General features: G+C 40.2%; 2 protein-coding genes across 5 annotated transcripts; both read left to right on the top strand.

Annotated features, from left to right (window-relative positions):
- Nucleotides 1–398: 398 nt before the first annotated feature.
- Nucleotides 399–3149, top strand: LOC117768143 (tax1-binding protein 1 homolog B-like). Of its 3 annotated transcripts, XM_034596282.1 has the most exons (6): nt 399–518; nt 726–845; nt 1716–1814; nt 1907–1974; nt 2122–2701; nt 2813–3149. In XM_034596282.1, exons 2-6 carry the CDS (start codon nt 740–742, stop codon nt 3043–3045), a joined length of 1086 nt encoding a protein of 361 aa, XP_034452173.1. In that variant the 5' UTR covers nt 399–518; nt 726–739; the 3' UTR covers nt 3046–3149. The 3 variants fall into 3 exon arrangements, with proteins under 3 accessions (XP_034452173.1, XP_034452163.1, XP_034452184.1); XM_034596272.1 differs by having other exon boundaries at nt 1907–2701; XM_034596293.1 differs by having other exon boundaries at nt 2122–2922.
- A 1090-nt stretch (nt 3150–4239) lies between these two features.
- On the top strand, nt 4240–27661 carry cabp2a (calcium binding protein 2a). 2 transcript variants are annotated; one of them, XM_034585112.1, is made up of 8 exons: nt 4240–4579; nt 5158–5340; nt 21250–21471; nt 24600–24630; nt 26031–26165; nt 26934–27043; nt 27142–27289; nt 27561–27661. In XM_034585112.1, exons 1-8 carry the CDS (start codon nt 4520–4522, stop codon nt 27584–27586), a joined length of 915 nt encoding a protein of 304 aa, XP_034441003.1. In that variant the 5' UTR covers nt 4240–4519; the 3' UTR covers nt 27587–27661. The 2 variants fall into 2 exon arrangements, with proteins under 2 accessions (XP_034441003.1, XP_034441013.1); XM_034585122.1 differs by lacking the exons at nt 4240–4579; nt 5158–5340 and adding an exon at nt 20861–20942.
- The last annotated feature ends 234 nt before the right edge of the window (nt 27662–27895 follow it).

Genomic DNA, 27895 nt, shown 5'->3' with positions numbered 1-27895 from the left:
CTATCCTGGTCCGTGGGGAGTAGGTCAGGCCGGATGGCTCCCTGGCCTGAATTTGGTGATGGGTGTATGTGGAGGTGAGGGGGCTGGGAGAGCACCTCACCTGCACCACAGAGGATCAATCAGCACAGGTGAGAGCTGTTAGCTGATTGGTTCTCTCGCTTAAAACGCAGAAACTGAGCTGCCTCAGGGGACGCTCAGACAAAGGAACTCAGACACACTGAGGCACGGAGGACTGAGACTCTAGAAAAGACGGAGCTGTAAAGCTAGTCGCTTTAAGTTGGAGTTTATTTATGTTTGTTGAAGTGTGTTTGAGATAATAAAATGTTAAAACCTGAATGGTTTGTCTCTGGCTGCTGTGGTGAGAGCCAGAAGTGCAAAGGGGAACACATGCAGATTTATAAAGTGCAGGGCGAAGTTACACGAAGACAGAAGGTTTGGTTTTAGTTTCTGAGACTGCTCAAAACCAAATAACTCCACTTTACAATTATTTGACTGTGTTATCATATCTCCAAACACAGGTAAGGTTTATTTGTTTCTCTTACATTCTTGAAGTGTAATTTAATATTATCCTATTTTGCACTTTTTCTAGAATCAAGACATGGCAATGTAAACTTACTGGAGGCCACAATAAAGAAAATAAATGAAGGGAAGCAGCTTTTATATTAATTATACTGAAAACTGAGCTATTTCAGAATCTAAGGCTACTGTTTCTTTTTTCTGGTAAGACTCCATTGCAAAGATGACTGTCCAGTACCATGCTTCTACTGTGACAAACATGGACATTGAAGAAAGTAAAATTGTCTCTAAACAGTTTTTCGAGGATGGCAGCAGCCGCCGCAATTCAGGTAATGAAATAAGAGCTTTTTTTATTATCAAGGAGTTGATGTATACAACGAAAGATTAAAATTTAATGTAGTTTTTTTTTTATTTTAAAATCTTTTCAAACCTGTGCTAAATTTGCAACATCAGCCTTAATTTGGAGTCATAATAAAAAGTCAATACAGAGCTTTTAACACCCTAAGAAGCATTTCGCTCAGGAGTCACTGGTAAACACACAGAGTAAAGTGAAAATTGGAATTCAAATCTCTCAGATCACCAGAAACATATTATATATATATATATATAAACATATTTAGGTATGGTTCTGTAACATTCATATGATTTATATTTTATTATATATCTTTTGTTGTATTAGGTTAATATAGGCAGTATTGCAATTCACAGAGCAGCATTTATAGAATAGTTGCATTCATGGAATTAAGTGTCTTGATTTTTCTGATATTTAACTTCCAGGACTAACCACTCCTGTCTACTTATTTACTGATTCAATTTCCAAATCATTGGGTGTAAAAAAATTTAATAATATGAAACATTTTGCCGTGAGAAATGATTCAATCACCCAACTCAAGGTATAGCCATTATTCTCTTGACAGATCATTTGGTTTGTCTATATGTTGTACAAATTATACAGTTTAAAGATATTTATGTTTGTATATAATATTTTGTTTGTATGACATATGATGATGTCTATTTCTAAAATAACATTTTACCAACAATGATTTTTGTTTACGAATTTTGCTGGAAATGTATCTTCTGGACAGTATTTTGCAATCCCAGTCAGATTCAATCCAGATGAAGCACAAAACCAAAAGTTCCCTAGATCACTTCATGAAATTCAAGTTTCTGTTTCTGTTCTGGTTGCCGCTCTCACTCAGAGTTTGTGTTGAGGAACAGTTCCTACAGGGTTGCCACAGTTTGCCTCGGGCTCCTCTGTGTTCTCATGCTGGCCGGTATCATAGGTCAGAGCATTCACTGTAAGTCCACGTCTTTGTGTGTGTTTAAAAAGTTGCCAAAATGTGTTGGTGAATCTATTGATTGACAACATACAATCTCTCCTCTCTGGCAGATCAAAAAGTCGAAAAAGAACATCAAGACAATGTAAAAGTCATGGACAAAGAGAAAGAGAACCTGCAGGACAGCCGGAAGTCAGTGCAGGAAGAGAAACAGGATATTGAAGCCAAACGGATTCAGTTACAGAAAGATAACAATGTTTTATCTCAAAAGAGAGACCAAATAGAGACAAATAACAATTTGCTGAGCGAAGAAACAAACAAACTAAAGCTCAGCCAAAGCCAGTTAGAGACCACTAACAGTGCTTTGAACAAAAACATTGAACAGCTGAGAGCCAGTAAAAGCCGGTTGGATACCAATTACAATGTCTTGTCTGCAGCCAAAGAGCTGTTACAAAAACAATATGACACAGTGGTCAAACGTAAAGATGAGTTACAGGGCAGTCATGACTCGGTGAGCAGGGAGAGGGACAATTTACATAACAAATTCAATAATGTCACCAGATCTAAAGAGAAACTGCAGATGAGTTACAATGACTTGATTAAAGACATAGAACATTTACAGGAGAGATACAACGCATCTACCGGTGAAAAGGACACGCTAGCAAACAGTCACCAAAGCCTAACGACAGAAAGAGACACTCTTCAGGAAACTTTCAACTCACTTAAAAAAGCAACAGACATATTGCGGGATAATTATGCGTCGCTGGCTCGGGAAAAAAAAGAGCTTGAAAGCAGCATTAATAAAGTGACTGCAGAGAGAGAACTGCTGATGGTGAAAATCAGCAACCTGACTGCAGAGAGAGATTATCTCCAGGGCCTAGTTGACAAAATGAACAAGACAATGCAAGGTACGTAGAAAGAACTGACCAAAAATCCTATATGTTAAAGTTTCATCTCAGTGCTTGAACGCTTTTGTCTCACTGCTTGATTATCGTTGAATCAATATCTCACATGTACAGATAAGAAGTGTTTCAATGGCTGGCAAAAGTTGGAGTGCAGCTGCTACTACACTTCTAGTGGCAAGAAAAGCTGGCAGAAAAGCAGAGAATACTGTCAAAGCAAAGGAGCAGACCTGGCAATCATCACAAGCCGAAATAAAATGGTGCATTTTTCCGTGAGGATCATCGATCAACAAATCAAATTTCATTTGTATAGTCCATATTCACAAATCTTTTTGCCTCATAGGATTTAACAAGATGTGACATCATCTGCCCTTAAAGGTTCAGTGTGTAGAATTTAGTGACATCTACTGGTGAAGTTTCATGTTGCAGCTGAATACCCCTCACCTCACCCTCCCCTTCCAAACATGAAAGAGAACCTATGGTAGAATTCAGTTGTCATAAAAACTCAAAAGGTGTTTAGTTTGTCCAGTTTGGGCTACTGTAAAAAACATGGCGGCCTTCATGGAGAGGACCTGCTCCAGATGTAAATATAAAGTAATGAAATATAAAATTCTAGGGTAAGCCGTACTCATATGGGTGTATGTGAAAGGGTTTGCTCATACGATGAATCCACAAATAGCATAAACATCCACCAGGGTCAAACAGTCCAACCACATTTCACACAATTGTGGTTAGGAAAAAGCATCTTAGACACGGATGTCCCATCAGACCTAAGCAGGAGTATTATCCTACACCTCATACATCATGCTGTACGTGCAGCGATGTGTGCTAAGTCTGTGTGTTAGTACGCGCACTGCACAAGGGCCATATGGTGGATGTAATAAACAATGAGAAACACTATAAAGTGCAGAGGATTGAGGCCAAGAGTACATCAGCATCAGAACAGGAGAGAGAGAGAGAGAGAGAGAGAGAGAGAGAGAGAGAGAGAATGAAAAGGGGATTACGGGAGATGTCATATACATGGACAGAAAATAGTGTCAAGCTCAAAAAGAGACAGTGTGTGTGCACAACTGTCTCACTGTATCATTTTCAACACTTGACTTGACTTTTCATCAATTGGAATATTTTCAATGGGAAACGCTGAAACACGCACACACACATTTGTTTTTCCATAACTTAAGAGGACATCACATTGACTTATATTGATTTCCTGGAGACTTAGCTCTAACCCCAAAATTGACCTAATCCTAAACCTAACCTTAAAACATGTCTTCACCTTAAAATGTAATGATTGACATTATGGGGAGTTGCTTTTGGTTCCCATAAGGACGACAAGTCCCCATAATGTGACTGTGAGAAGAGATTTAGGTCAACACAACATGGCTAATAGCTTGAAAACACACACACACACACATTAGGTGACATATTAATGAAAACCAAGATGTTAAAAAGATAGAATCAAGACCGATATAGCTCACTAATGTGCCTAAATATGTGTGTCTGTGTGAATTCACATCGGTGTCCCAGTTGTGTCTTCATGGAGATAAGAGACGGCAACAAGCCGGCAGATGAAAAAAGTGAATGATGGATACAGAGGCAGGAGGAGGGATGAAAGAGATAGAGAGTCAGATGTGAGAAGGAGGAGCAACAACAGTGGGAGATATGCCTCAGATTATCAACCAGTGTCAGATGCTCTAGGGACAGATAAAGAGGACGAGTGGACCAGAGTGTGACAGGAGGGAGAGAGAGAGAGAGAGAGAGAGAGAGAGCGAGAGCGAGACAGAGAGCGAGAGAGAGGACGTGCATGCAAGCTGGGCTGCAAAGATGACTGATGTGAAAAGCGTATCGTCCGTGGAGGTGCAAGATGGGAAGTTAATGAAGAAGGTCAGTAGACGTGTACACCAAAAATGAACTGAATTGTGTTAAATCCTGCCACTGTTCCAGTTCCATACTCAACATGTTGTTGTGTAGTAACGCAGGGTTTGTCATCTGAGGCCTGACTGGACATACTTTCAAAAACAAATTGGATTATTCGGGTGCAAGAACATTTACATCAGTTACAATCTTTTTCTGACACTGTCAACTTGTTCTGTTTCCACCATGCAGGATCCTGTCTGAGTTGTTCCATTATGATAGTTGGGTGAAATGTTAAATTCTGCTTGTGTCAACGCTATTTGAACACAAGACGTCTTTATCTTACCTGTGTCGCAGCAGCTTCTTTAACTCAACTGTTTTACCAAATCCTTGCTTTCAAATTACGTTGCATTCAATATTGGAGTGTGCAGTGAGTTAAATACATTTCAGTTCATCATAAAACCTGCTGCATGAATAATCATCTGTCACTAAGTTTCCTTTCTTGTTGCTGTTCTTTCATTTTTCTGTCCGACCACTATTTTGTGTGATTATTGTTTTTCTTCACCTGCATTTCAACTTCTGCCGAATCTTCATCCTGTGTGTTCCAGGGCTCCATCAAGAAGAAGATCGAGTCGCTCCGGCGATGGAGTTCCGCCAGCATAAAGAGGCCCACGAAGCCAAAGGCCAAGACCATGAGTCTGTCCTCCCCGGTGGAAAATCCTGACGACCTCTGGCTGCAAGAGGGAGACAGGAGGAAGCTGCGACCCATCGTGGACTCTGTCTTTGGGCAGGTAGGATACTGAGCAGGGCATCACAGCCCAGGTGTGTTTGTGTAAGTGCACTTAAAGGGGACATAGCATGCCCATTTTACCACAAGTTGATATGGTTCCTTGGGGTCTTAATGAAATGTCTGTAACATACTTTGGTCAAAATACCACAAGGATCATATAAAACAGCACCCTTTTTACCCTGTATAAAACAGCCCTCCACAGAGTGACCTGTTTTGAGTGCCTGTTCCTTTAAATGCTAATGAGCCAGCCCCCCCCTCCCCCCTCTCCCCCCATGATTTTAAACGATATAAATTACATATTTTATATGATATAAATTATCAAATATGCATCCCATACTTTGTATTCCCCTTCTGTTGTCCTGGAGTTTTAATTTTCCCAATCACATAATTAAATGTCCCCCTCTGCCCATCCACTACAAGCACACAAGCAGACAGACAGAGAGAGAAAGAGAGGTGGGGGGGGGGGGCTATGAAGACCATCATTTACCCCCGAACCCCGACATTCAACGGGTACAACAACAAGCGGAGAAAGCAGAATCGCGGGCTGACCTTATATATACAGTCTATGGGGCTGACCAGCGGAGAAATGCTCGTCCCGTGTGAACAGCCAGGTGGCTGCGTGCTGGAGAACGGCGCTGCGCTGCCTCGCAGCGGCGCTTCCGCGTCCGGTGTAACCCGGCGTAACTACTGTACCCCGGCGTAACTACTGTAACCCGGCGTACAGTAGAGCTGAACACTGCGGAAGTCTTCCACACAGCTGGCAGTGTGGAAGACCGCTGCGAGGCAGCGCAGCGCCGTTCTCCAGCGCGCAGCCGCCTGGCTGTTCACACGGGACGAGCATTTCTCCGCGCTGGTCAGCCCCATAGACTGTATATATAAGGTCAGCCCGCGATTCTGCTTTCTCCGCTTGTTGTTGTACCCGTTGAATGTCGGGGTTCGGGGTTACAGTAGCGCTGAACACTGCGGAAGTCTTCCACACTGCTGGCTGTGTGGCGCTGACACAAATTCCAGCTCACGCATGGGAGAGCGAGCGGTCGCTCCCGAGCAGCTGCTGCAGCCTCCCAGTCCCAACGATCCAGACAAATGCCACATGTGAGTGAATCGCGGGCTGACCAGCGGAGAAATGCTCGTCCCGTGTGAACAGCCCGGCTGCGTGCTTGGGAACGGCGCTGCGCTGCCTCGCAGCCTCCGGTGTAAACCCGGAAGTAACCAGTGTGGGGGGACGGGGGGGCCAAGACCATGTAGGGAGACTTCCAGTTCCTTGTTACGACACAATACCCAGGAAGCGCAATCGAGTCGCTCAAGCATGACGTTTCTGACTTAGAGGAACTATAACAAAACGCGCGAATGTTTTTTCCCCAGAGTTTTTGGGTTGGTAGACATGCCAGATACCCACATTAACCTGTAGAAGCACTAACAAAGTGGAATTTGCATGCTATGTCCCCTTTAAAATGACATGTATGCCATCGTTAGCATGTACTACTTGGCTAAGACACACACACACACACACACACACACACACAATTGAAGACGGCATCAACCTTTTGGACACTGTTTACTTCTAGCAAACTCAACCACACTCAAGTGCTTATGAAGGAATGACAGAATGAGAGAGTCTCACTGTGACGGTTGAGTTTATCAGCACATTTGAGACTGTTTGTTTGCCTGTGAACAAAAGTCTAACTCTTGCTTGATTTAATGTGGAGTTGTTGACAACTACAGTGATATGGAGTTTTGTTGAGTGCCCTGCTTTGTCTGTATTTCAAATCAATGAGTCCTGCTCTCAAACTGGAAGCCCACACTCTTGAATAAAGGGAGGAAAAAAACATAGTTCGCAACATTGCGGGAAAGGAAGGGGGAATCGCTTGAACTCTATTATTATTATTATTATTATTATTATTATTATTATTATTATTATCAGTTGTTAATGTAATTAAAATTTGATCAAACCTATTAAAAAGGTTTTAAAAGGTTTTTTTCTCCATTTTTGGCAAAATTATTAGAACAGCCTTTTTATTATTCACCTCTCTCTGTTCATTGCATGGCTCAGTCTTGCGTAGATACACTGAATCATGTTGCTTGCTTTGCAGTAAATGAGCCACGTAGAACAGGTAGATTTGACATGTCGTCGACGAAGTACTCGGGATATCAATAACGAAAAGCGAGACAACAGAAAGTTGCCTGTGCGCGGTCATAGACAATGAAAATTATCTTTCAGCACAGTTCCTATGTTTATCTGTTAAACATATGTCACAAACATTAATGTTTGCAATACTTCCTGTTCCCATTTCTCAAATGTTTTCAGGAGCGGAAGATGCACAGCTTCACACTGTATAGTACTTTTTACTTCTATTTGATTACATATGACTATTACAAGGAAATGCAGCTCATCTGATGTAAAGAGGTGTGGCCACTTTTGTCATCCTTTTTATGATTTATTATATTTTCCAATCAACCACTGCTACTGATGAAGTAGGCCAGCTCATTCCAAATCAGCAGATTGCAAGTGTATTATGATAACTTTATTATTATGTATTATTATGTCACTACTATTAAGGGACAGATTGTGCTTTATGTACCTTATGGATACCTTAGAGCCAGGGCCCACTTCAAGCCATGCAGTCAGAATGGAGACAAGCAGAGGTGAAAAATAAAAGCAGGGTATGATGAGGTCTGTGTCTTTTACAGAGGTGTTTAGAGCCAGTGGGGCATTACTGGTGTTTGACAGACTTTAGAAACATATTGACCAAAATTTCAAATACTACTGAATTTTAATGAATTCCTCAAAACTGTTTTTTTCACATGTTGCTTTTTGCTAGAAAATAACACTATCAGTAGTAAGTATTAGGTAACTAACACTACACAACACTAGAGCTACTAGTCTACAAATTATTAAACTACGGGTCATCAAATGGGTTTTATATTCTTTCATAGGGCCAAAATGTCTAGCAGGGCCCCTGACTGGACCTTTGTCATCATGGATACTGTAATAAATATGCAGATGGTGTTGTGAATTAAAGAAATATCATTGATTATCGGTTTCACATGTGAAATGAATAAAGAATGTTGAGTGAGATAAAGGAGTAATTGCTAAGAAGAAATCTCCACGGGGCACCTTTAAACATGACAAAAAATAGTTACAATTTCCTTTATTTAACTTACGCTTATATGAGACAACTAAATATGAGGCTATGAAACCTTCGAATAAAATAGCATTGCAAAGAAAAAAATAAATTATGAAGAAAACAGAGGTAACCAAGCAAGCAGGTATCGTGACAACATTCCTATGCCCGTGTTTGCAAACATGTGAACATTTTATAATTTCATTACAAGTCAAGATCACATGAAAAACATGGAGATGAACACGTCGTTCGATTTTTAATTGATTGACAAAAGCCAACCTTTCTGTGAGGTCTCAGCCTCAATCACCCGAGACACCACAGGCCAGAGGAGCACATGTAGACTACAAGTTACAGTGTAGTCCAAAAGTCTGAGAACGCCTACTCAGAGACCGAAAGAGCAGAACGTGGGAAGTTCATTTTGAATGAGTCAGAGTGAAACATGCATAAAGAATAATCACTCTGTGAGTAGATCATCAGAGCAGCAGCCTCTCAAACTCTAATCTGTGACCTTCTATATGACACATAAGCTTCGCACAGTCTGTCTCTGTCTGTAGGAACATGTTGAGTGTGCTCAAAATGCAAATCAGAGCAAACAGATGGGATAAGTGTGGTAGGATGCTATTTTTTTTCTCTTTCAAAGAACATACGTTTGGATGATGAGTCAATATTATCTATAGCAGTGGTTCTCAACTGGTCTGGCTTCGGGACCCACCATCACCCCTTAATGACAAGCCGCGACCCAAATCGGGGACAATTTTCAACTTCTCAAATTTCTTTAATGAAAAGATGGTGCAGTTTGAACCTGAGATAGTACAGAATATCACCGTATGCCAACACAAAAAAACAAGTTTAATGATAAACCAAAATGACCAGCAGGTGGCGATGCTCAATTAGCTGCATTTTAATTAAAAACCAAAAAGTGCATCTTAAGGACACAAGGTAATACAACATACATAACAATTCAGTAACTTCAGCCTTTTTTAACAGACTCAACAGTGCTTTCATGCACAAACATGAAATAAAAAAGTCCAACTACTGAGAAGTAGTTTCAAAAAGACAAAAATTATGTAGCTTTAGCTGAGAATACTCACTTACTGAATCTATGACAACCAACAAAACTGATCCTATTCACACTCCTTAACAAATACTGTTAAGGAGTGTGAATAGACGGCACTCCGCTGCTTAAGAAATCCCCTTCAAAATAAAAGCACAGGATTTTTTTCGTAACATTTGTTTTTGCCCAGGCAAAGGCCCGCGACCCACTGAAAACGGGTGGGTCGCGGCCCACCTGTTGAGAATCACTGATCTATAGTATAAGTGGATTTGAATCAGTATTGTGTGGACGACATGCTTCAGATTGTGTTGACTACAGAGTGTAACAGTGAATGCCCACTTTTAGAACGCCGCTGGTTCCAGGAGTAAATTTTACTTTCTCCATTGATGTTTAATAAAATCCTTATAATAATAGTTTTAAGCCAGGAACCAGGCTAACACGCTACGAGAATCATGACCATAAACATTCGATATGGAGAAAAAAATATTGGACAATAGAAAAAAGGCAAAGGAACAAGACTGTGTAGAGAATTATATTACTGTGGAAAATATATCCCTACCAACAGCAAGCTCAACCAATCACAGCTGTCGCTATTACACCTGAGGATTGTGGCTAGTGTAGTTCTCCTCCTTGACATCGCCAATTGAAAATGTTTTTCTTCAAACACAGTTGATATCATACAGACTTGTGGCTTCTACAGGAGAATATAAAATCGTTTCACAATCTTGCAGCTTGTATTTAAGTCGACCATGGATGGTTAAAATATTATGGCTGATGATCGAAATCTCTGTTCAGACAATGGGATTTTTACTTCCGGAACCATACTCTTGAGCTGTATACCCGGTTGCTGTGTGTAAGTGTACAGGTGTGTAAGTATGAAGTAGTGTAAAAGGTCTGAGTGTTGTTGTGTATGGTCTCTGTCAGAACTTGATCTCTGGTCCCGGTTGGCGTGCAGCAGCCTGAAGGAAACTTTCATTACACTCGGTTGAGTTGTGCCCCAAAAATGTCCTGCCTCACCTTTTCTCACTCTCATCTAATCATATAAAAGTTTCCCAACAGCAAGTGTCCCTGATTCATCCCAAAGGCGTCTGTATGACATGTGGCCTCAAGCAGTTCCCAGTCAGGTTTCGCAAAAACAAAATTACTATCTTAAATTTCAGGTTGACTCATTAAACTCTTGCTCCTCTAAAATGACATGTACCCTAAAATTATGACTTTGTTATGATAATATTATTAATTTATTCTAGTAATATAATGACCTTATTATAACAGAGCTATGGTTATGTGAAAAACGTACACCTACATTGATCTTTCATTGTTTCTTATCATACTTACAATGTTCTCAAACTCACACAAAAGTCAGCCCAGGGACAACGCCTTAAACCAATGCATGGAGTACTGATGCTTGGGACAGGGTTCTTTAATACCCATACCCACCCAAGTTAGTTAACCTGACTGAACCTAACCCACACACACACACATACACACACACACACACACACACACACACACACACACACACACACACACACACACACACACACACACACACACGGGGCTGGGAAATGTATTATGTCAATGAGTGTCCTCACTAAGATATGAGTAGAAACGTGTGTGTGTGTTTATGAGAAAAGGACAGAGAGGTGCACTAATCACAGCCTACTGCACATAAAAGTTATTTATAGGGTAGTTTTTGTGCTGCTGTTTTGACCCGACCTGCCCGAACCTGTGATATCTAATTTAATTAAAACTGACAGTTGTAGGTCAAAGATGTATGAGAATTGGAGTGGTAAATCTGACTTTGTTATCATCAAAAACTACTCAACCAATTCCCATGACATTTTGTGGAGGGGTGCAGCTCGGGATCAGGGGGTGGAGCAAGGATTTTTCTTTCTCACTTTCTTTAACATTGCACGATATTTTGTTGATGTCTCAGAGAATCATTCGTGGACCTTGATGAAGAAATGAGTGCAGATCCAAATTAAAATCTGGATCTAGTAAATGTTAAATGTGGTTTCATAAAGGGACAGTACTGAGTGCCATTCTCGTTATAAACTGCAATATCTGCCATACAAGATGAAAAGCCTGACAAAGAAAGCAAATAGTTAACGAAGGGAGCAAGGTTAAAACAACAGTCAATTTATGGCACATGTTTTATACTCTCAAAGTTTGTCCACAGTTACACTGGATTCATAAAGTGTCCACTGAAAAGAAAAAGAGGCCCCACTCTGTTGTCTTTTTGTTTTTCTAACCTCCTGTTGTCATTGCCCAGATGAGTCATCCAAGCAGTGAGCAGCAGATGGAGAGATTGATGAGAAACTGATGGAGGGAGGGCTGGGATGAGGGCAGCGTATAGCAGTGGACGGCTGGATATCATCAAGAAATAGAGAAGAGATTGATTGCGGTGTAAGAGGAGATTACAGCTCAAGAGGACGAAACTCATCATTTGTCCTGCAGAAGAAACTTGAACGAATTAAAATGCTGTCAAATCTTAACTGTGACAAACATGATTATATTTCTAAGATTAAAAAAAACATCAGAGTGTTAATGAATGAGTCAGTGTCAGTGAGAGATTTATTCTGTTTTAAAGTGAAGACTCATGCAGCACAGTGACCTGCAGGCTAATCCACGATTTATACGCCTATAATTACTCTGATTTATTTCTTTCTTTTAAATACAAAACATGGCTTAATGGTCAGTTTATTCACATCAACAAGCTAGTTGCTGTTAAGCGGGTAAATTAAACATCGTGAACAAACTAAACTGTTATTGCAAACGTGAGTCACATAGGTTGTGGGAGAAGCTTCATTGTTGGATGATACCGACGGATACTGTCACTGTTAAACATCCAAACATGCATATTTAGAGTGTTTACACCTGTTCCACCATCTTCTCCTCTCTCCTCCTCTGTCTGTGATTCTCTCTCTTTCTTGCATGTTTGGTTGGTGTGCGTTTTACGGGTGATCTATTCAAAATGATTGCTTAAATGATAACAGGTGCAAACATGGTAGAGGCAGTAGTATGTAAATGAGTGTTTTGCGTGCGTTACTGGTTTCCGCCATGGAGCATTACGGAGAGGAGAGTGACCACAAGCGCGAAGCGAAATTTAATGCAATGGAATTGGAGGTGTTAGTGGAAGAGGCAAACAAACATGTTGTTGAGCTACAGCAGAGAAATATTAATATAACTCATAGAAACGCGATATGGGAGTGTATCTGCGAGAAAGTAAATGCTGTGGGTAAAACAAAAAGAACAACCGATGAAATTAAGAGAAGATCGCAGGACACAAGAAGAAGAACAAAATAAAAACTAGCTCATAATAAAACCTCGGCAAATAAAACAGGTGAGGGGCCAAAGGAGAGAGGCCTGTGACCAATATTGCGCAAGAGGTGAGAGCTGTGTCCTCTGTGGCACGAGCGCTCAGGCGCGACACTCAGGCCATTGTAGTGCACATGGTGTGACGATATGCCGTCAGTGCCCCGGCAAGAGAGGGATTCTTTTTTGCTTCTGTCAATCCAAACACGTTAACACGAGCAGAAAAAAAACGTTCTCACCATCTTCTTCCTGCCGTCTCCTCCTCACCACAATAACTGCAGTCATACTTCTACATGCAAAACTAGATCTTATTCCTACAAATGTGGTGGAAAACACATGCATCTATGGCTGCCTGCAGTATATAATCCATATGCTGGTGAATTTATTTACCGGAGCGGTTCTTTGTAATTAATTAGGTCCATGTGCATGACATGGACATGTTGTATCATGTTGGTATCAAGTTTTTTTAACAATGACAAAAGTGTCTTAGTCATCAGTGCCCAACAAGTACACCTATAAATCATCCTGCTGGAATTGCACATGAATAAAATCTGTCAATAACATATTTTATGAGCGAATATTGTGAAATCTCTTGCTTATAGTAAGGTAATCAAAAGTTGTTGGGAACTGTTTATAGACTTGTGTATCAGCATTACTAATTACCTATAATAGACACAACACTAATATTTCATTTGAAACAACTAACCCAAACTGACTGAATTCTATTATTAAATGCATAAATCTCTCTCTCTCTCTCTCTCTCTCTTATTTCATTTCAATGCTTTGAGCCTCAGGCACTGGCATGTCACAGCACACACAGGCTAAATGTTACCTAAAAGTAAAGTTCAAACTAATTCAATAACACAATAGTTTGAATACCTGCACGTTTGCACAAGAGGTTCAAGACCTGACATAACCTCACTTGTCTGTGGTCCCTCCTCAACTGCCTCAGTGGGCTGGAAAACGAACAGGTGAGCCCACCGAGTGATGCATGGTACCACAAACAGTCCCATTGCTTCTTTGCTGTTCATGGTGTAGAACCCAACATACTTTCACATTTTGCTTCTCCGATCGTGTCATGATCGTCAGCTCGGGACGGCTTTTCTTGCTTGATTCCTCCATTTTCGTACCAAAACAACGTAACATTACAGACTTACTTTACTAATAGGTGAAGAGGCCATGCAATAGGTCAAGCTGACAGTGACCGCCCTCTGCTGGATCACACGGCAAACTACTTCAGACGGTCTGATGCAATTCTAGGCTGTATAATTACAATTTAAAGAATTTCCTCACAGTTTCCATATGACCCCAAACATCCACACACACACACACACACACACACACACACACACATTGGAGTGAATGTTTGAATTTGGAATAAGAAGTGACAGCCCTATGACACAGCCTACAGGTTGGATAACCAGTCTATCTAAGGTAGACTGGTTTTGTTGTCATTATTCAATATCTCTCATTATCTTTCATTCAAACTTAGATCAATCAATTTAAAATGTACCTACATTTTCATGTTTTATTTTATCTTAACATATGAATGAGAATAGTCCCCAATATTTTACCTTTTAAATTGTGAATATATTCATTAAAATATTTAGCAATGATGCAGTCATGAGAAAGTTACATTGCCTTGAGCAGAATTATTATTGTTAAACCTCAGTGTTTGGAGACAATGCACACGGAGCAACATTAAAAAAACAGGAGCAGATTTAGTGGACAGATTAAAAAGTGGGTTAGTTGATGGACTATTACCACTGGGGCAGTCTGAGCACCAACAGTTGTGTCCTATACTCATGCATGGAGATAAAGAACATGCAGTCCCAACATTTCTGTGACTTTCTATCCCTTCATCCTACTTATCACAGAGAATCTCTAATCCACAGGACCTCCAGGACCTCAGAGGAAACTCAAATCTAACTTTTAGGTCACATGAAAATGCATGAACAAAATCTGGACAGGTGCAAAAGGCATTATCCTCCTTTTGGGAATGGGTAAGTGGACGAGAATTTAGAGCAGGGAATGTGGGACAGTCCAGACGGCCATATGTGGTCACGTGTTCAACGATTTCACATCAAACTGACTGTTTCAGTCCTTTTTCCTTATATTACCTCTTGGCCAACACAGTTAGTCTGGCATTCGAATCAAAGTTCATGTGTGATCCAGGTTTCATGAAATAATAGCACATACATGAGTATACAGATTATTTTTTCTGGCTCATGCTCACACATCTGTTTTCTGAAGTAATGCTAAATAGTGAATCCGCCTCTCAAATAGAAAATGTGCCTGATTTTGTTCTAAACTGATGTTGAATTGAGAACTGCCTCTCTCTCTCAATTCAAGGATTGTTTTTAAAGCACATGTGGCTCTTTAGCTGCTAAATGCATTCCTACTACTACCAGCTGGAGTCTGTGAGTTTATGGAGCATATTCACTGAACACAGGTACCTGGCATTTCTGTAAACTAGATTGATAAGGGACCAAAAAACGGAACAAAAAAGTGCAGGCTATGAATGGCAAAAGCAATGATTTGACAGTTAACTGAGGGGAACTGAAGAGTCAAGAGAAAATATTGATTAGTGCAATTATTACCTGCAATAGCTTATTATCGAGAACAGCTGCTCATAACACAATATCGATATTTGAGTTGATTTGGAGCTGATTGCTAATTGCTCTCCTATTTCTACTCACTAATTGTATTTGTGTTGCCCTAACCCTTGGGCAGGTTGTGTGCAGATGATCACAGAGCTTTCTTTTTGTTTTTGCTTAAGACAGCCACATCTGGAATAAGTTGCAATAGATAGAGTGAAAAGAAATCATTCAAAGTTGTGGACGAGAAATCAATACAACTGGCTGAAAGACGCAAAGATGCTCCATTGACTCATACATTTTTTCCACTATAAGTACAATTAGTGAATTGTGAGTCTTTAAGGAAAGGTGTATTTATCATTGTAACATCTCTAGACCTTTACATACAGGAGTAACTCATGGATTCGTCATTGCATTACCATTGAGTCATTCTGTTTCGAAATGTTGTACTTTTGTCAGTTTAGGATCAAATACATGTTTGTGCTCTTATAAATTCCAATGTAGAACATAGGAAAGGAATATGCGAAAAGCTTACATTGAGAGTGGAGCATGTGCTTGTTTTTTCTTTTATTTCCAGTCATTGTTAGATGGAGTGGCTTGGTGGTTACTCCTCCTGTGACCTTCAGATGATAAGCAGTACAGATAATAAATGGATGGCACCGTCAGTGACCTTTGTTGAAAGTGTTTTGACATATATGTGTGGATCTGGCAAGTGATTTCAGCTGTGTGCGGTGGGCCGTGTGCGGGTCACAACTCATCTCAGCTGGGTTCAGCTTGATTTACCTCGACTTGATCCACTTACCTACAGATGATCTTACAGACATTTCTTAGCAGATATGACCTATAAATTCCAGAGATCAGCTGACATTTAAGGTCAGAAGGCATTGTTCGATGTATGGATGTACACTGCATCCTTAATGAAGGGCTGAGCATGTTACATTTCTGTGTGACGTCAGATAGGCTTCATATACTACACACAACAGTGTTATTACCGATTTAATGCACTGGGATTATGGTACCAATATTACCCACAGTCTGATGACACTGATACTATGCAGCTCACTGGTGTGTAGTCACAATATATGAACATAGATTTAGAACATGCTCCCAGTTTTTAGATGGAAGGAATATCTGCATACTTTCATTTGTAAGTCAGCCCATTCACCTCATATGAACTGATTTACAGTGTCTGCAATAAACTTGTTTTTGTATGTCAGTGTGCAAATGTGAGCATGAAAGTACACATGTACACACCCTCATGTCATCCAAAATCCAGATTTTTGAACCGGTTTGTTTACTGGTGCTGGATTTTCTGTTGGCCTCTCCTCCATCCTTGTCTTTCAGGCATCTGGTGTGCTTGTTGTTGTCGAGGGACGGAGCATGAATTCGTGCCCAAATGTTTTTGGTTTTATAGCCACAAAAAATTTGAGTTGACACCAGGCTGTTTATCTAGGTAAACAGCCAATGCTCTGCTCTGCTTTTTTTTTCTCTCTCTCTCTTCTCTCTTTTTTTACGAGTAACTATGTATTTGTGCAGGAGGTCTCCAGTTAATACCACCTGAAGCCATCTGTAATATCATGTGTATGTGCATGATATATATCATAGGGAGCAATGGAGAGGGAGAAAAAAATCCAGGACTGAGGCTTCCATTCGCTAATCTGTAGGTGTCCAGCTGGAATAGTGGGATAAGGCACATACCATTATATAACTGAGACACTGTGGATTCAAATCCTTTGTCGCAAGTCATATAATCACTCTCTATCCTCTCTACTTAACAGATTCTCCATGGAACTTCTTTTATTTTTTTATTTTCAAGTGCGTAGAGGGAATCAGACTTCAGGGTCAGGTGGAGAGCTGTGTCTTAAAATCAGGGTTTTCCCCTTTAACATCTTCAGACTTAATGTTACACATCTTTTATCTTTTTTGCTTTGCTTGATGTCTAAAAACAAAGAAATATTGAAAATGCACCATGAAAATACAATAATGGGCCGTAGTCTGTAACACTAAAGCATTAGGATGACATCTGTTGGTTGATCATGGATATTACAGCTAAACACAAGGAGTTATTTTTACCAGCAACAATCTGAATTTGACTCCCCTCTGCTGGTGATACAGTCACAGAGTAAAGCAGAGGCAAGCTTGCGGGTCAGTATTCATTCCTGTAAACGTACCACATGAATGAGATATTGTATAAAGGTTTGGCTTGTGTGTTCTTATTTCCCACATGTGGCATGTGAGTGTGTAACAGCCCAGCCCTTTATGAAACCAGAAAGCAATACAAATGGGGTTGTATTATTAACTGAGAAATAGTAATATGCATGAAACACAAAAAGCAGAGAAACTCGTTGAAACAGATGAATGTTCACATGCACCCATATGAAGAAATGAAGAGGGAGAAAACATGATAGTTTTTGTAAACTGACTGTGGAGGATTAGGGCTGCAGGCGCTCAGAGCACTGGCTTTACACATACTGCACTAATCTCTGACACACACACACACGCGCTGTACCACACGACCAGCAACATACAACAGGCAGCAACACACACACACACAAGCATTTAGAGGGGGTATGTGTGATGTGTTGTATTAAATTGTGCAGACAGCTGTGGAAATTAAAGCTAAAGCACAGCGTCTGATAGGTCTGCCAATCATAAACTATGTGATCAAGGAATAATCCAATCAATATCTAAAGATATATATATCTCTTATTTTTTGTACTTCAAAAAAAAGTAGCTGGACAAAAGAGATTGTCCTTTATTAGTTCTATACTTCCTATAATATAGACATTAGTAGGAAATAGTACTAAGTAAATATACAATACAAACATGAGCGAAATATAAAATAGCAATAATATATACAGTGTAAAAGGTTATATACAGTACAACATAAACTGGATGGCACATGGACAAGAGTGCACAAAGAACGATTGAACAAGTTATTGTAACTGGACAAATAGGTTGAGTTTTATGAAATTACATTTGAGTTACTTTGTAGTACATTTGTTTGTCAGACTTCTGGTGTATGTGGTCCACTGAGACCAGTGCAAGTTGTAAAGCTCATGCTAAAAGTTTAAAGGACAATCTCTCTGTAATTCAGTCTATTTATGAAGTGAATCAAAGTGTAAGGCTGAGTTTAACTGGCCTGAGATCTGGTCAAGGGATCAGTGGTTCTGAAGTTAAGAATACAAGTAATACTCAAGCTTTTGCTGTAGTCATTTACAAACTAGAATGGTACTCAGTAGAATGTCTACTACTGCCAGGGTCCAAAAGTCTCCTTATGAAACCACATTTAAATTGCATTTTTTGTTGGATCTGCATGGAATTGCAAACTCTTTTTGTTTAATCAAGATCCTTGAAATATTCTCTGAGAAATTGGATAAAATGTTCAAGAAAAACATTTACAATGTTACAGAAATTGATAAAATAATTTCGGTTTGTCCAGAATCCACAGCAAAATTAAATGGGTTCTCTTCTTGGCCTCTGCCCCATCCTCCCACCAAGATTTGTGGAAATCTCTTTAGCAGTTTTTCTTAATCCTGCTGACAAACATACAAACAAACAACACAACAGATGCAATGAAAACATAACCTCATTGGCAGAAGTAACGGATATAATGCAGCTCCCTTACTGTGGCAAGTGACGACCAGCCTTCAGTTTATTAGATGCAGACACTGTGGTGGACAGAAATGTGAATGTGGACCCATCACAAACAATATTTCATGCTAACACAGAAGGACATTTATATATATCATTCAGTTACATACTGTGCTGAATTTGACCAGATACAAAGACAAGTACATTATACCTTACATTATACAATTACACACATATTAAACGTGTTCAGTTTTTGAAGGCTAAGACAAAAAATAAAGTGTGATTATTTCTACAAGGAGAAGAGACCAAGATTATAGTAACAGGATACATGACTGAATAGATGAATAACTAAAGAAAATTGATTTGATTTGTGATTTTCATTAAATTGAAATAAATTGAAAGTTAGATGCGTATGAGATTGATATGAAATGTAACTGCTTATTGAAAATAATCAAATGAAAGATTTTATATTTCTGGAATCAAATACCTTGCAACATATTATACTGTAGAGATAGAATAATATATAAATTAACAGATTGATAAATGCAATAAATACATTTAAATACTCTGAGTACAAGAGTTTGGTTTCTAGGGATACTAAAAAAGTTTCTTTGAAACTGATTTGAATTTATGATGTTAGTATTTCTGAAACCATGTCCTGTAGCTGGCATTAAACACATACATCTTTTTTAAAAAAAAATTATATCTACTGTATTTTTAGTTGAGTACCCTCTCTCTTTGTAACTTGTTTCCAGTGTCACCAGTTCCTTTCTTATACACTTTAATGTGATCTAATTGAAATGTCCGTTGTCTACTTCTGCTTCAAGCGCACACTCCCATGGCCTGTCAACATAACTCTCTCTAATCTGAAATGCCAGGGATTAAACAGGCAGCCAACTCTCCATCCATAAATCTACCATCGCCTACTCCTCTCTCGCTCTCTCTGTCACGCACACAAACACATATTTTCTGTTTATGTTACCCCCATCTCACCACGAGTGATCCCTTGAATTTGGACCAACTTAATCTAATCCATCCCACCTACCATCTCCTCTCCGCCTCTCTGACATCGTGCTTAAGGTCTCCAAATGACTAGCCTGGCAGAACTGCGTGTGTGCGTGTGTGCGTGTGTGTATGCACTTGTGCTTCCAGCTTTGTGAGGACCAGCTTGACTATTTGAACTTACAGATTGAGGACAGTTTGGCAAAGGTAGGACATTTTGGCCAGTTGTCACTTTCCGGCATGACTTCAAATGGACTGTTTCCACTGGAGACACAACTGTGTGTGTGTGTGTGTGTGTGTGTGTGTGTGTGTGTGTGTGTGTGTGTGTGTGTGTGTGTGTGTGTGTGTGTGTGTGCGTGCGTGCAAGTGTGTAGTATGTGTTTTGCATAAGTGAGAGAGAGAGGGAGAGAAAAAGGGAGAGAAAAAATGGTTGAGTCATGCAATCAGATTTTGGCAGCAGCAGGTTGTTTCAGTGCAGATATGAACCACCCCACCCGCCCCGCCAATCCCATGCACCCTGCCGCTGTTTTCCCTAATATCCCACTACACATCTCAAAGCTCATCATGACAGCCTCCGGCGACCTATAGCAGTTCAGGATTGGATGCAACATCATATGCCCATACCTTGTCTGTCACTGGACCAATAGGATCTTGGATTGTAGCACGTGCACCGAGAGGAGACGCTTTTCGTGGTAGTGGTGTCAAGTGGAGTGGCTTTCCTCTGCCTCACTGGGTGTGAAAGGCCGATGAGATGCAAAGGATGTAGAGTGGAGTTTGGACTTTTATGTGAGCTTTGAGCGTGAAGAGAAGTGTGGGGACAAACAAGGAGCAAGGGGAGGGGGGGAGACATTGAGAGAGAGAAGGCAGGGTGATGGGAAACATCAACAAGGCGTCTAAAAAGAACAGTAAAAGGAAGAAGGTAAGACATTATTCAGCTGATTTTAGCTGAGGAAATTGTTCAAGTTTGTTTGATTTGATTAAGATATTGAAGTTGTGTTCTGTTGATGTCAGCATATAAACTCTTAACATCTTATTTGAAAGTTAGTCATATATCAAATGGACACAACAGCCTGTCAAATGGATCTGGTTTATTATATAGATTATACAGTAAATAACTCTATACTTACATTTGACTGTTTTAACTGTAAGAGCTTGAGGTTTGAATTATAAACGTAATAACAGTCAGTGGATTAAGTAGTAACTTTATCTGGTTCCCCTCCTCTAAGGGGGTGTCACCCGTAGAAAGAAGCAGCTCCCCATTGGCTGCCGCCATGTTGGGGGACCTGGGTGGTGCCGATGAGGTGGACACAGACGACGAAGATGAAGGAGGCAGCGAGCGGGAGTTTAATGATCCCCTGTGCGCTCTGGTTAAGAACTGCAACATGCTGCACAACATAGTGGGGCCTGCTTGTATCTTCCTTAGACAGGGCTTCTCACAGAGCCAGCTTGTATGTATGACACACACACATACACACACACACCCCACAGAGTCATTATATCCCAAATTTCCCATAAATCTGTTTTAACTCGTCCATTTTGATCATGCCCTGATTGTCCTAAGGAAGGTGAGGGCTCACTATCACTTCATCATTCTTCCCCTCCAATCTCCACCAATCAGAGTTTCCCTCTGGGAATACCAACCACCTCATCCACCTCCGCCGACCACCCTCCACCCCTTTCATTCCAGCACATCACCACATTCACCATCCACAACGGCAGTACAAGATCATTGCTGTATAATCATTTTTGAAAAGAAGGAAGGAAGGAAGAAAGACAGAGAGAAACAAAGAAGGATCACCTGCTCATATGATTTGTCCTACATGAGTCCTGAGCTATGAAGAAAATAATTGGAGATATATAAGATTTCTCTCTAATGACTGAGGGACTGACCTCAGTTTGTATAATATAGATCATAAATCCAACCTTCCAACAGTGCTTGAGATATCACGTGCGCCTCTTATCCCACATTAATGCGTCATGCAGAGAAGGTAGAGATGTCCGAGAGCGGTAACAGAGTGATTTCCTGACTGAGCTGCTCACAGGGCTAATTGAAGATAGCCCTTAAGATGGTGGTGTAGTCACTGATCACAGGTCCTTTACTGAGCTATAGGCTCCTGAGGGTTAAGAAGTCCTTGAGCTGAGTCCAGAGGAGAATGGACACAAACAATTTGTGACATATCTATAATTGACCTTTTTAAAATAAATGTAATTCTAATGAAAGAAAAACTGAATCAGTCTTTTTGTCTTGGTCAGTGTTTTTTTTCCTGGTGCTACTTTCGTGGATGGCCCCTTGCTTTGAGAAATTATGCTTTTGTTTTCTTCAGAGAGGTTTCATGTCTGTATGATAAATATGAGTCTACAGGTTAGCCTTACCTTGCTGAAAATTTCTGAATTCTGTCGAAAAAGTCCGAAGGATATTTTTTCCCAAATATAATTTTCATATGGCCCTAATCCTGTTCCAGAGGTTTAGCAAATGAGATATAATTATAAGTGAAATTTAGAGGTACTGGTCAAATTGGCTTTTTTCTATAAACTATTCTTAATCTCTGTCGCCGGGACGGATCACCTGCGTGGTCAGAGCAACGATTTACGGCAGTCAGGCTGGAAAAGCCAACGTTTAGGCGGAGGGAGAGGAAACAGAAGGGAGCCAGGCGACGTACTAGGCTAAAGGCTAGGCTAAAAGCTAGGCTAAAGGCTAACCTGTACAGACCAGCGATCCCGAGCCTTTTCCTCGCAAACTCCACGTCTCTTACAAACAAGATGGATGAGATCAGAATGAGAATCCAGATACATTATCTCATTGCTATGCATCCTGCAAACAGCTGTGTGTAATGGTGTGGTTTGATATTCCAGCCAACTTTAAGCCCCTACACATTGAGTGACTTGGTATTGTCTCAGGTGGGATGTTCCATTTGCCCACAAGAGGAGGGGGAAGTATGGCTTTTAAGCAAACAAGATATGATAAATAGTGAGATTTACAGGTACTGTTTGGCAGATATTATTATCTATTAATAGCAAATTAGCCACCTCCTGCTTGTAGGAGTACGGATGTAGGAGTCGTAACTCATCTAATTCTTGGCAAGAAACTTAACAATGAGCTCACACATTTTCAATGCTACATAATTGGATGCACTGGCATCAAAAGTGCAAAGTATCAACACAAAAGCAGCACCTGAGAAACTTAATGCAACTATACTATGGCATGTATTAAGAGGGTAACCAACCATTATTCCTAATTCTCACAAAGCTATACAGGTCTTTGGGTTGGTAAAGCTAGCGTTAGCATGCTAGCGTTCTTTTTCTGCATGGTAATCCCGTATTTTTGCATCGACTACTGATGACATGTCAGGTTTTTGCGACGACCACTGATGATGTAACAGCTTCTTGAAGCTTGTCCCAATTCATAGGGGAAGATTTCAACCACTACCCCTTGTGACTCCGTTTCAAGGAGCAAGATAACCCTGGAAAACAAAGGGTAGGGGTAGGGGCAGGGCCAAGGGGTGAAATGGGTTTTCCAGGATTACCAAACCCTGCTTTAAGGAGCTAGCAAGAGACACTGTGGATTCATGGATTGTTTTTACTTTACAAGAAGGGAGGGTCAATTGAGATTGACAGTTATAAATGGTAGCAAAAGTGAGATCCACAAAAAAATGTGTGTTTGCTGCATGTTCAGCCTGTGCAGGTGTTGTTTCAACAAGCGCAGGTCAGACTGTATTTGTAGTTGCAGATGCAGATGAAAAAAGGTCGGCAGTAGATAGGGAAATGAAATAGTGATGAGCCTCAGTGATTTATAATACAATTTACCGCTGTAATCTCCCTGCCACTGTTCTCTCCCTCACATCCTTTAATCCAGGCCTGTATTATTTCTGCTGCTGATGTCACAGCCCTGCTGAACATGCCGTGAACATACTTATCCTGGTATCACCTTTTGTTGATGCCAACACATTGCGAAGCCAATTCAACTTCAACCATAAACAGGGGTTGTGGGCGAAAGTGTTTTGTCTTTTAACTCCCTTTGTACAATTTGATTTAATGAATGTACTTATGTTAAGCAGTTGTGGCTTTCTTTGGTTTCTCAGCAGTTTGCCAACATATAAATCATTTCATCAGCTTTGTTTTCCGTGCATGCATGCATTTGTGTGCCTTATTTCTGTGTTTGAAAAGGGGAGAAAGAGGCTAAAAGGAGGCTCTTTGTATTGTCATCATGCATCTGCAAGATTTTGTGTAATACATATCGTATGCTCAGCAGACTCTTAAAGCTTCTCCAGAATGAGATTGGACACGAGACTGTGTAGCAGGTCTAAAATGATATTAGGGTCAGTCAGATCAAAAACCATATAATCCTGTAATAGAATCTCCGCTTGGGCAGATGAACATGGAACAACAAATCCTTCACGGAAAAGGAGTGAAGGAAACACTTTAAGCTGATGTTCTAAAAATGTTTCCAGCCTGATTTGTGAATGTGGCTGAGTATATGAAATATTCAGGGTGAGATCAAACTGTTTGTGTGTAACCTGCCTGACTGGATGTCCATTTCTCTCCATGTATGTTGTGTCTTCTATCCGTACCATCGCAGGACAGAGATCTGAGACCGGAGGAAATGGAAGGTACAGAAAAATCCAAATCTTAATCCAAATCCTCACTTCATCATCTCTCCCCTGCCTTCTTCATGAACTGCTTTTCTCCCAACCCTTGTTTTTGACTGTGACAAATTGTTGAGCTGCATATGGCAGAAAAAAAATCTTTATTCATCCTCTCCCTGAATGTCAGTGTGAGCCAAGTTATTTCTTCCTGCACTTGAATTTACTAAGATCAAAGTGAAGGATTATTTTTTTCACACTTTCACATTCAAAGCACACAACAGAATATATTGCCACTGTCATGTGATTTTAACTCCCCTACAATGAGTTTTGAACTGGTTATGAAACTATCTTATTTTAATATTGATGCCTCTTTATGACCTATTCACCCAAAAATCTGTATTCACACATTATCTACTCATCACTATGCCAATGGAGGAGTGGGTGAAACAAATGCAAATGCAGTTTTTACCACAGGTTACAGTGGAAACACTAATGCTTTTGACCACAGTTCCTTGTAGGACCTTTAAAATAAAGAATAAATTAAAAACACACACCAAACACTGACATGTTATTTTGGAGAGAATATTAGTAACTAAAATAAACCAGGGTTCCCCCCTAAAATAAGTAATCAATTATACAATAAAGGGTTCATAATTTGATATGGTTCATTGAAGGTATATTGTTTACCAATGCTTTATAGATGTGGCATTGCCCGATTAGTAGATTAACAAATGTACTTTAAAGTGCTCCAACAATTTAGCATTAAAGTCAATTTCATTCAATCACAATCATCCACACCCACAGCTGTTTCCTTCCCTCTCTAGTTTCTGTTTTTCAACTACCTAGACCGAATAAAGCATAATGACATATTAAAATCAGCTCTTTTATCCACGACAGTTAGTAGTAGCTGAGTAGGTAACAGATAAGGAGCTGTTGATAAAATCACAAAAAAACAGATTGACACTGCATCAGTAACAGACATGTTAGTGAGACATTTGTTAGTGCAGAGTCCAAGACACATTTTCTACTAAAATACCAACAACGTGCTTTGTGTTGTCCTATTTGAATGAATCCCCCTCCTGTGCACCTCTCTTTGCACCTCTGCATCTCTGAACATGGCTCCAGATGATTACATGTCAGAGCATTGCTTGGGCTCATTGTGGCAGACCCCTATTCCCCCTCCCCACTCACATTCGCAGATCCAGTTCAGAGGCACTGAATTGAACACATAGATAAGACCCATTTTCACCTGGACTGCATGTCACATGTTTCTACAAAAACCTCTACTGAAATTTTTATATTCACATAAAAAGTCTACAGTATGGGTGAGTTGTATAAGATACAGTTTACATTTAGACCATCAATACTGCCCTTTTTTTCTCACTTATTCACTCTTATTTACACACACACACACACATCCACAGAGCTGCGTGAAGCCTTCAGGGAGTTTGACAAAGACAAGGATGGCTTCATCAGCTGTAAGGACCTTGGGGAGTGCATGAGGACTATGGGATACATGCCGACAGAGATGGAACTGATCGAACTCAGCCAGCAGATATGTAAGTCCTGCATGAACACATGCACACGTGCGCAATCCGAGATATCGATTGTTTGGAAGTTGTAATTGAGTTGTTGATACAGGGCCCAAAATATCTGCTTGTCCCTGTACCTGCTGTTATATTTACATTATTAGCATTAGTAATGCTATTAACAGGATCACTACTATTGATTTTACTTATGTGTATACTTATTGCTATGTAGAGATTGTAAGTACGCTGTTACACATGGGCCCCTTGCTGGCAGTGTCAGAGGGACAAGAAAATAACTCACTGATCAACGACTAATATATAAAGGACCTTGAGTAAAGAGCAACTGGTAAAATACATTTTTATTAGATAAACAGAATCCCCCAAAAATGGATTAAATAAACATTTAGTGAATCTATGACTTTAACAACTTTCATTACAACTTACATTTGTTACCAGGTATCATTGGTCTTATAAGAATATGGTATCCTCATTTTTTAACTGTTGCTAAACAATAAATAAAGTTTTATCCAAGAATGTGGCTCTCAACAGGCAGTAACCTTGTTTGTGCAGTACAGCCTGGTGGTATTTACTTGGTGCTGATGATGTTAAATGCTCGCACTTTACCATAATGCAGAGTTCGTAGAGCTGTGGCATCAACACCCACACTATAACCCCCATAGACACTCACAGTATGTTACAAATTGTGTCATGCATCACTTTAGTTCCGAACTAATTGATGTGGTCTTTATTTTCCTTGCTTGTTAACAAGACAAGTGTATTTATGTTATTGCCCTGCAGGTGGTGGCAGAGTGGACTTTGAGGACTTTGTGGAACTGATGGGTCCAAAGATGCTGGCAGAGACTGCAGACATGATTGGAGTCAAGGAGCTGAGGGACGCCTTCAAAGAGGTCTGCAATATAACCGTGTTATGCATTACAGTTCCTTGGATATCCTCCACTTTCACCTTCAATGCATTCCTCTTTTTTTTTTCACTTCACTTTCTTAGTTTGACTCCGATGGCGATGGACAGATCAGCCTTGCGGAGCTCAGAGAAGCCATGAAGAAGCTGATGGGGGAGCAGCTCAACCACCGAGAGATCGACGAGATCCTGCGAGATGTGGACCTCAATGGGGACGGACAGGTGGACTTCGAAGGTGAGTTGTCAAGACTTTGGGCAAGAAAGCAACAAGAACAAAAATATAGAGGGAAAAAAGCAAAGGAATGGGGGAAAATGTCTGCAAAGTACCAGATATGGTTTGAGGTCAAATGTCTTGCATTATACAGAGGTGGTAGATAACAGAGATTTTAAATGGATGTTCAGGCAAGGCAAAGGAAGAAGAGGGAATTCTCAAAAGAACAAATACAGGTAAAATCATCCTTCTCTTTTCCTTCTCTGAAGACAGCAACATGTGTTTTTCTTCACAGAGTTTGTGCGTATGATGTCTCGCTGACTCTTCACCCAACTCCACTCTGCTGCACTGAAGTCGACATGGACCAGACTGCACACTTTATGTTCTTGTAATTCTTGATGTACAAACTTCTTGATGTCTGTATTTTTATCAGTTACCTCCGTCATCTGTCAAATATAAGAGAATCCCTTCGATGTGTTAACTGTTGTATTATAGTGATATGTATTTTAATATGTAATGAGAGATTATAGAGTGATGAGTCAGCAAGGAGATGGTTTAACCAAAGCTGTGGGGTTCATTTACATTTGAATATACTGTATTTCAACTGAGAATACCATGCAGCAACACTAT

This window comes from Hippoglossus hippoglossus, chromosome 1 (genome assembly GCF_009819705.1).
Source record: "Hippoglossus hippoglossus isolate fHipHip1 chromosome 1, fHipHip1.pri, whole genome shotgun sequence".
Classification (NCBI taxonomy): domain Eukaryota; kingdom Metazoa; phylum Chordata; class Actinopteri; order Pleuronectiformes; family Pleuronectidae; genus Hippoglossus; species Hippoglossus hippoglossus.
This window is presented reverse-complemented; position numbering and strand designations above follow the sequence as displayed.

Coding starts and splice junctions, on each gene's coding strand:
- LOC117768143 (XM_034596272.1), top strand. CDS start 740: ATGACTGTCCAGTACCATGCTTCTACTGTGACAAACATGGACATTGAA. Junction 846..1,715: donor CAGCAGCCGCCGCAATTCAG/GTAATGAAATAA, acceptor GCTCTCACTCAG/AGTTTGTGTTGAGGAACAGT. Junction 1,815..1,906: donor CATAGGTCAGAGCATTCACT/GTAAGTCCACGT, acceptor CCTCTCTGGCAG/ATCAAAAAGTCGAAAAAGAA.
- cabp2a (XM_034585112.1), top strand. CDS start 4,520: ATGACTGATGTGAAAAGCGTATCGTCCGTGGAGGTGCAAGATGGGAAG. Junction 24,631..26,030: donor GAGACCGGAGGAAATGGAAG/GTACAGAAAAAT, acceptor ACACATCCACAG/AGCTGCGTGAAGCCTTCAGG. Junction 27,044..27,141: donor TGAGGGACGCCTTCAAAGAG/GTCTGCAATATA, acceptor TCACTTTCTTAG/TTTGACTCCGATGGCGATGG.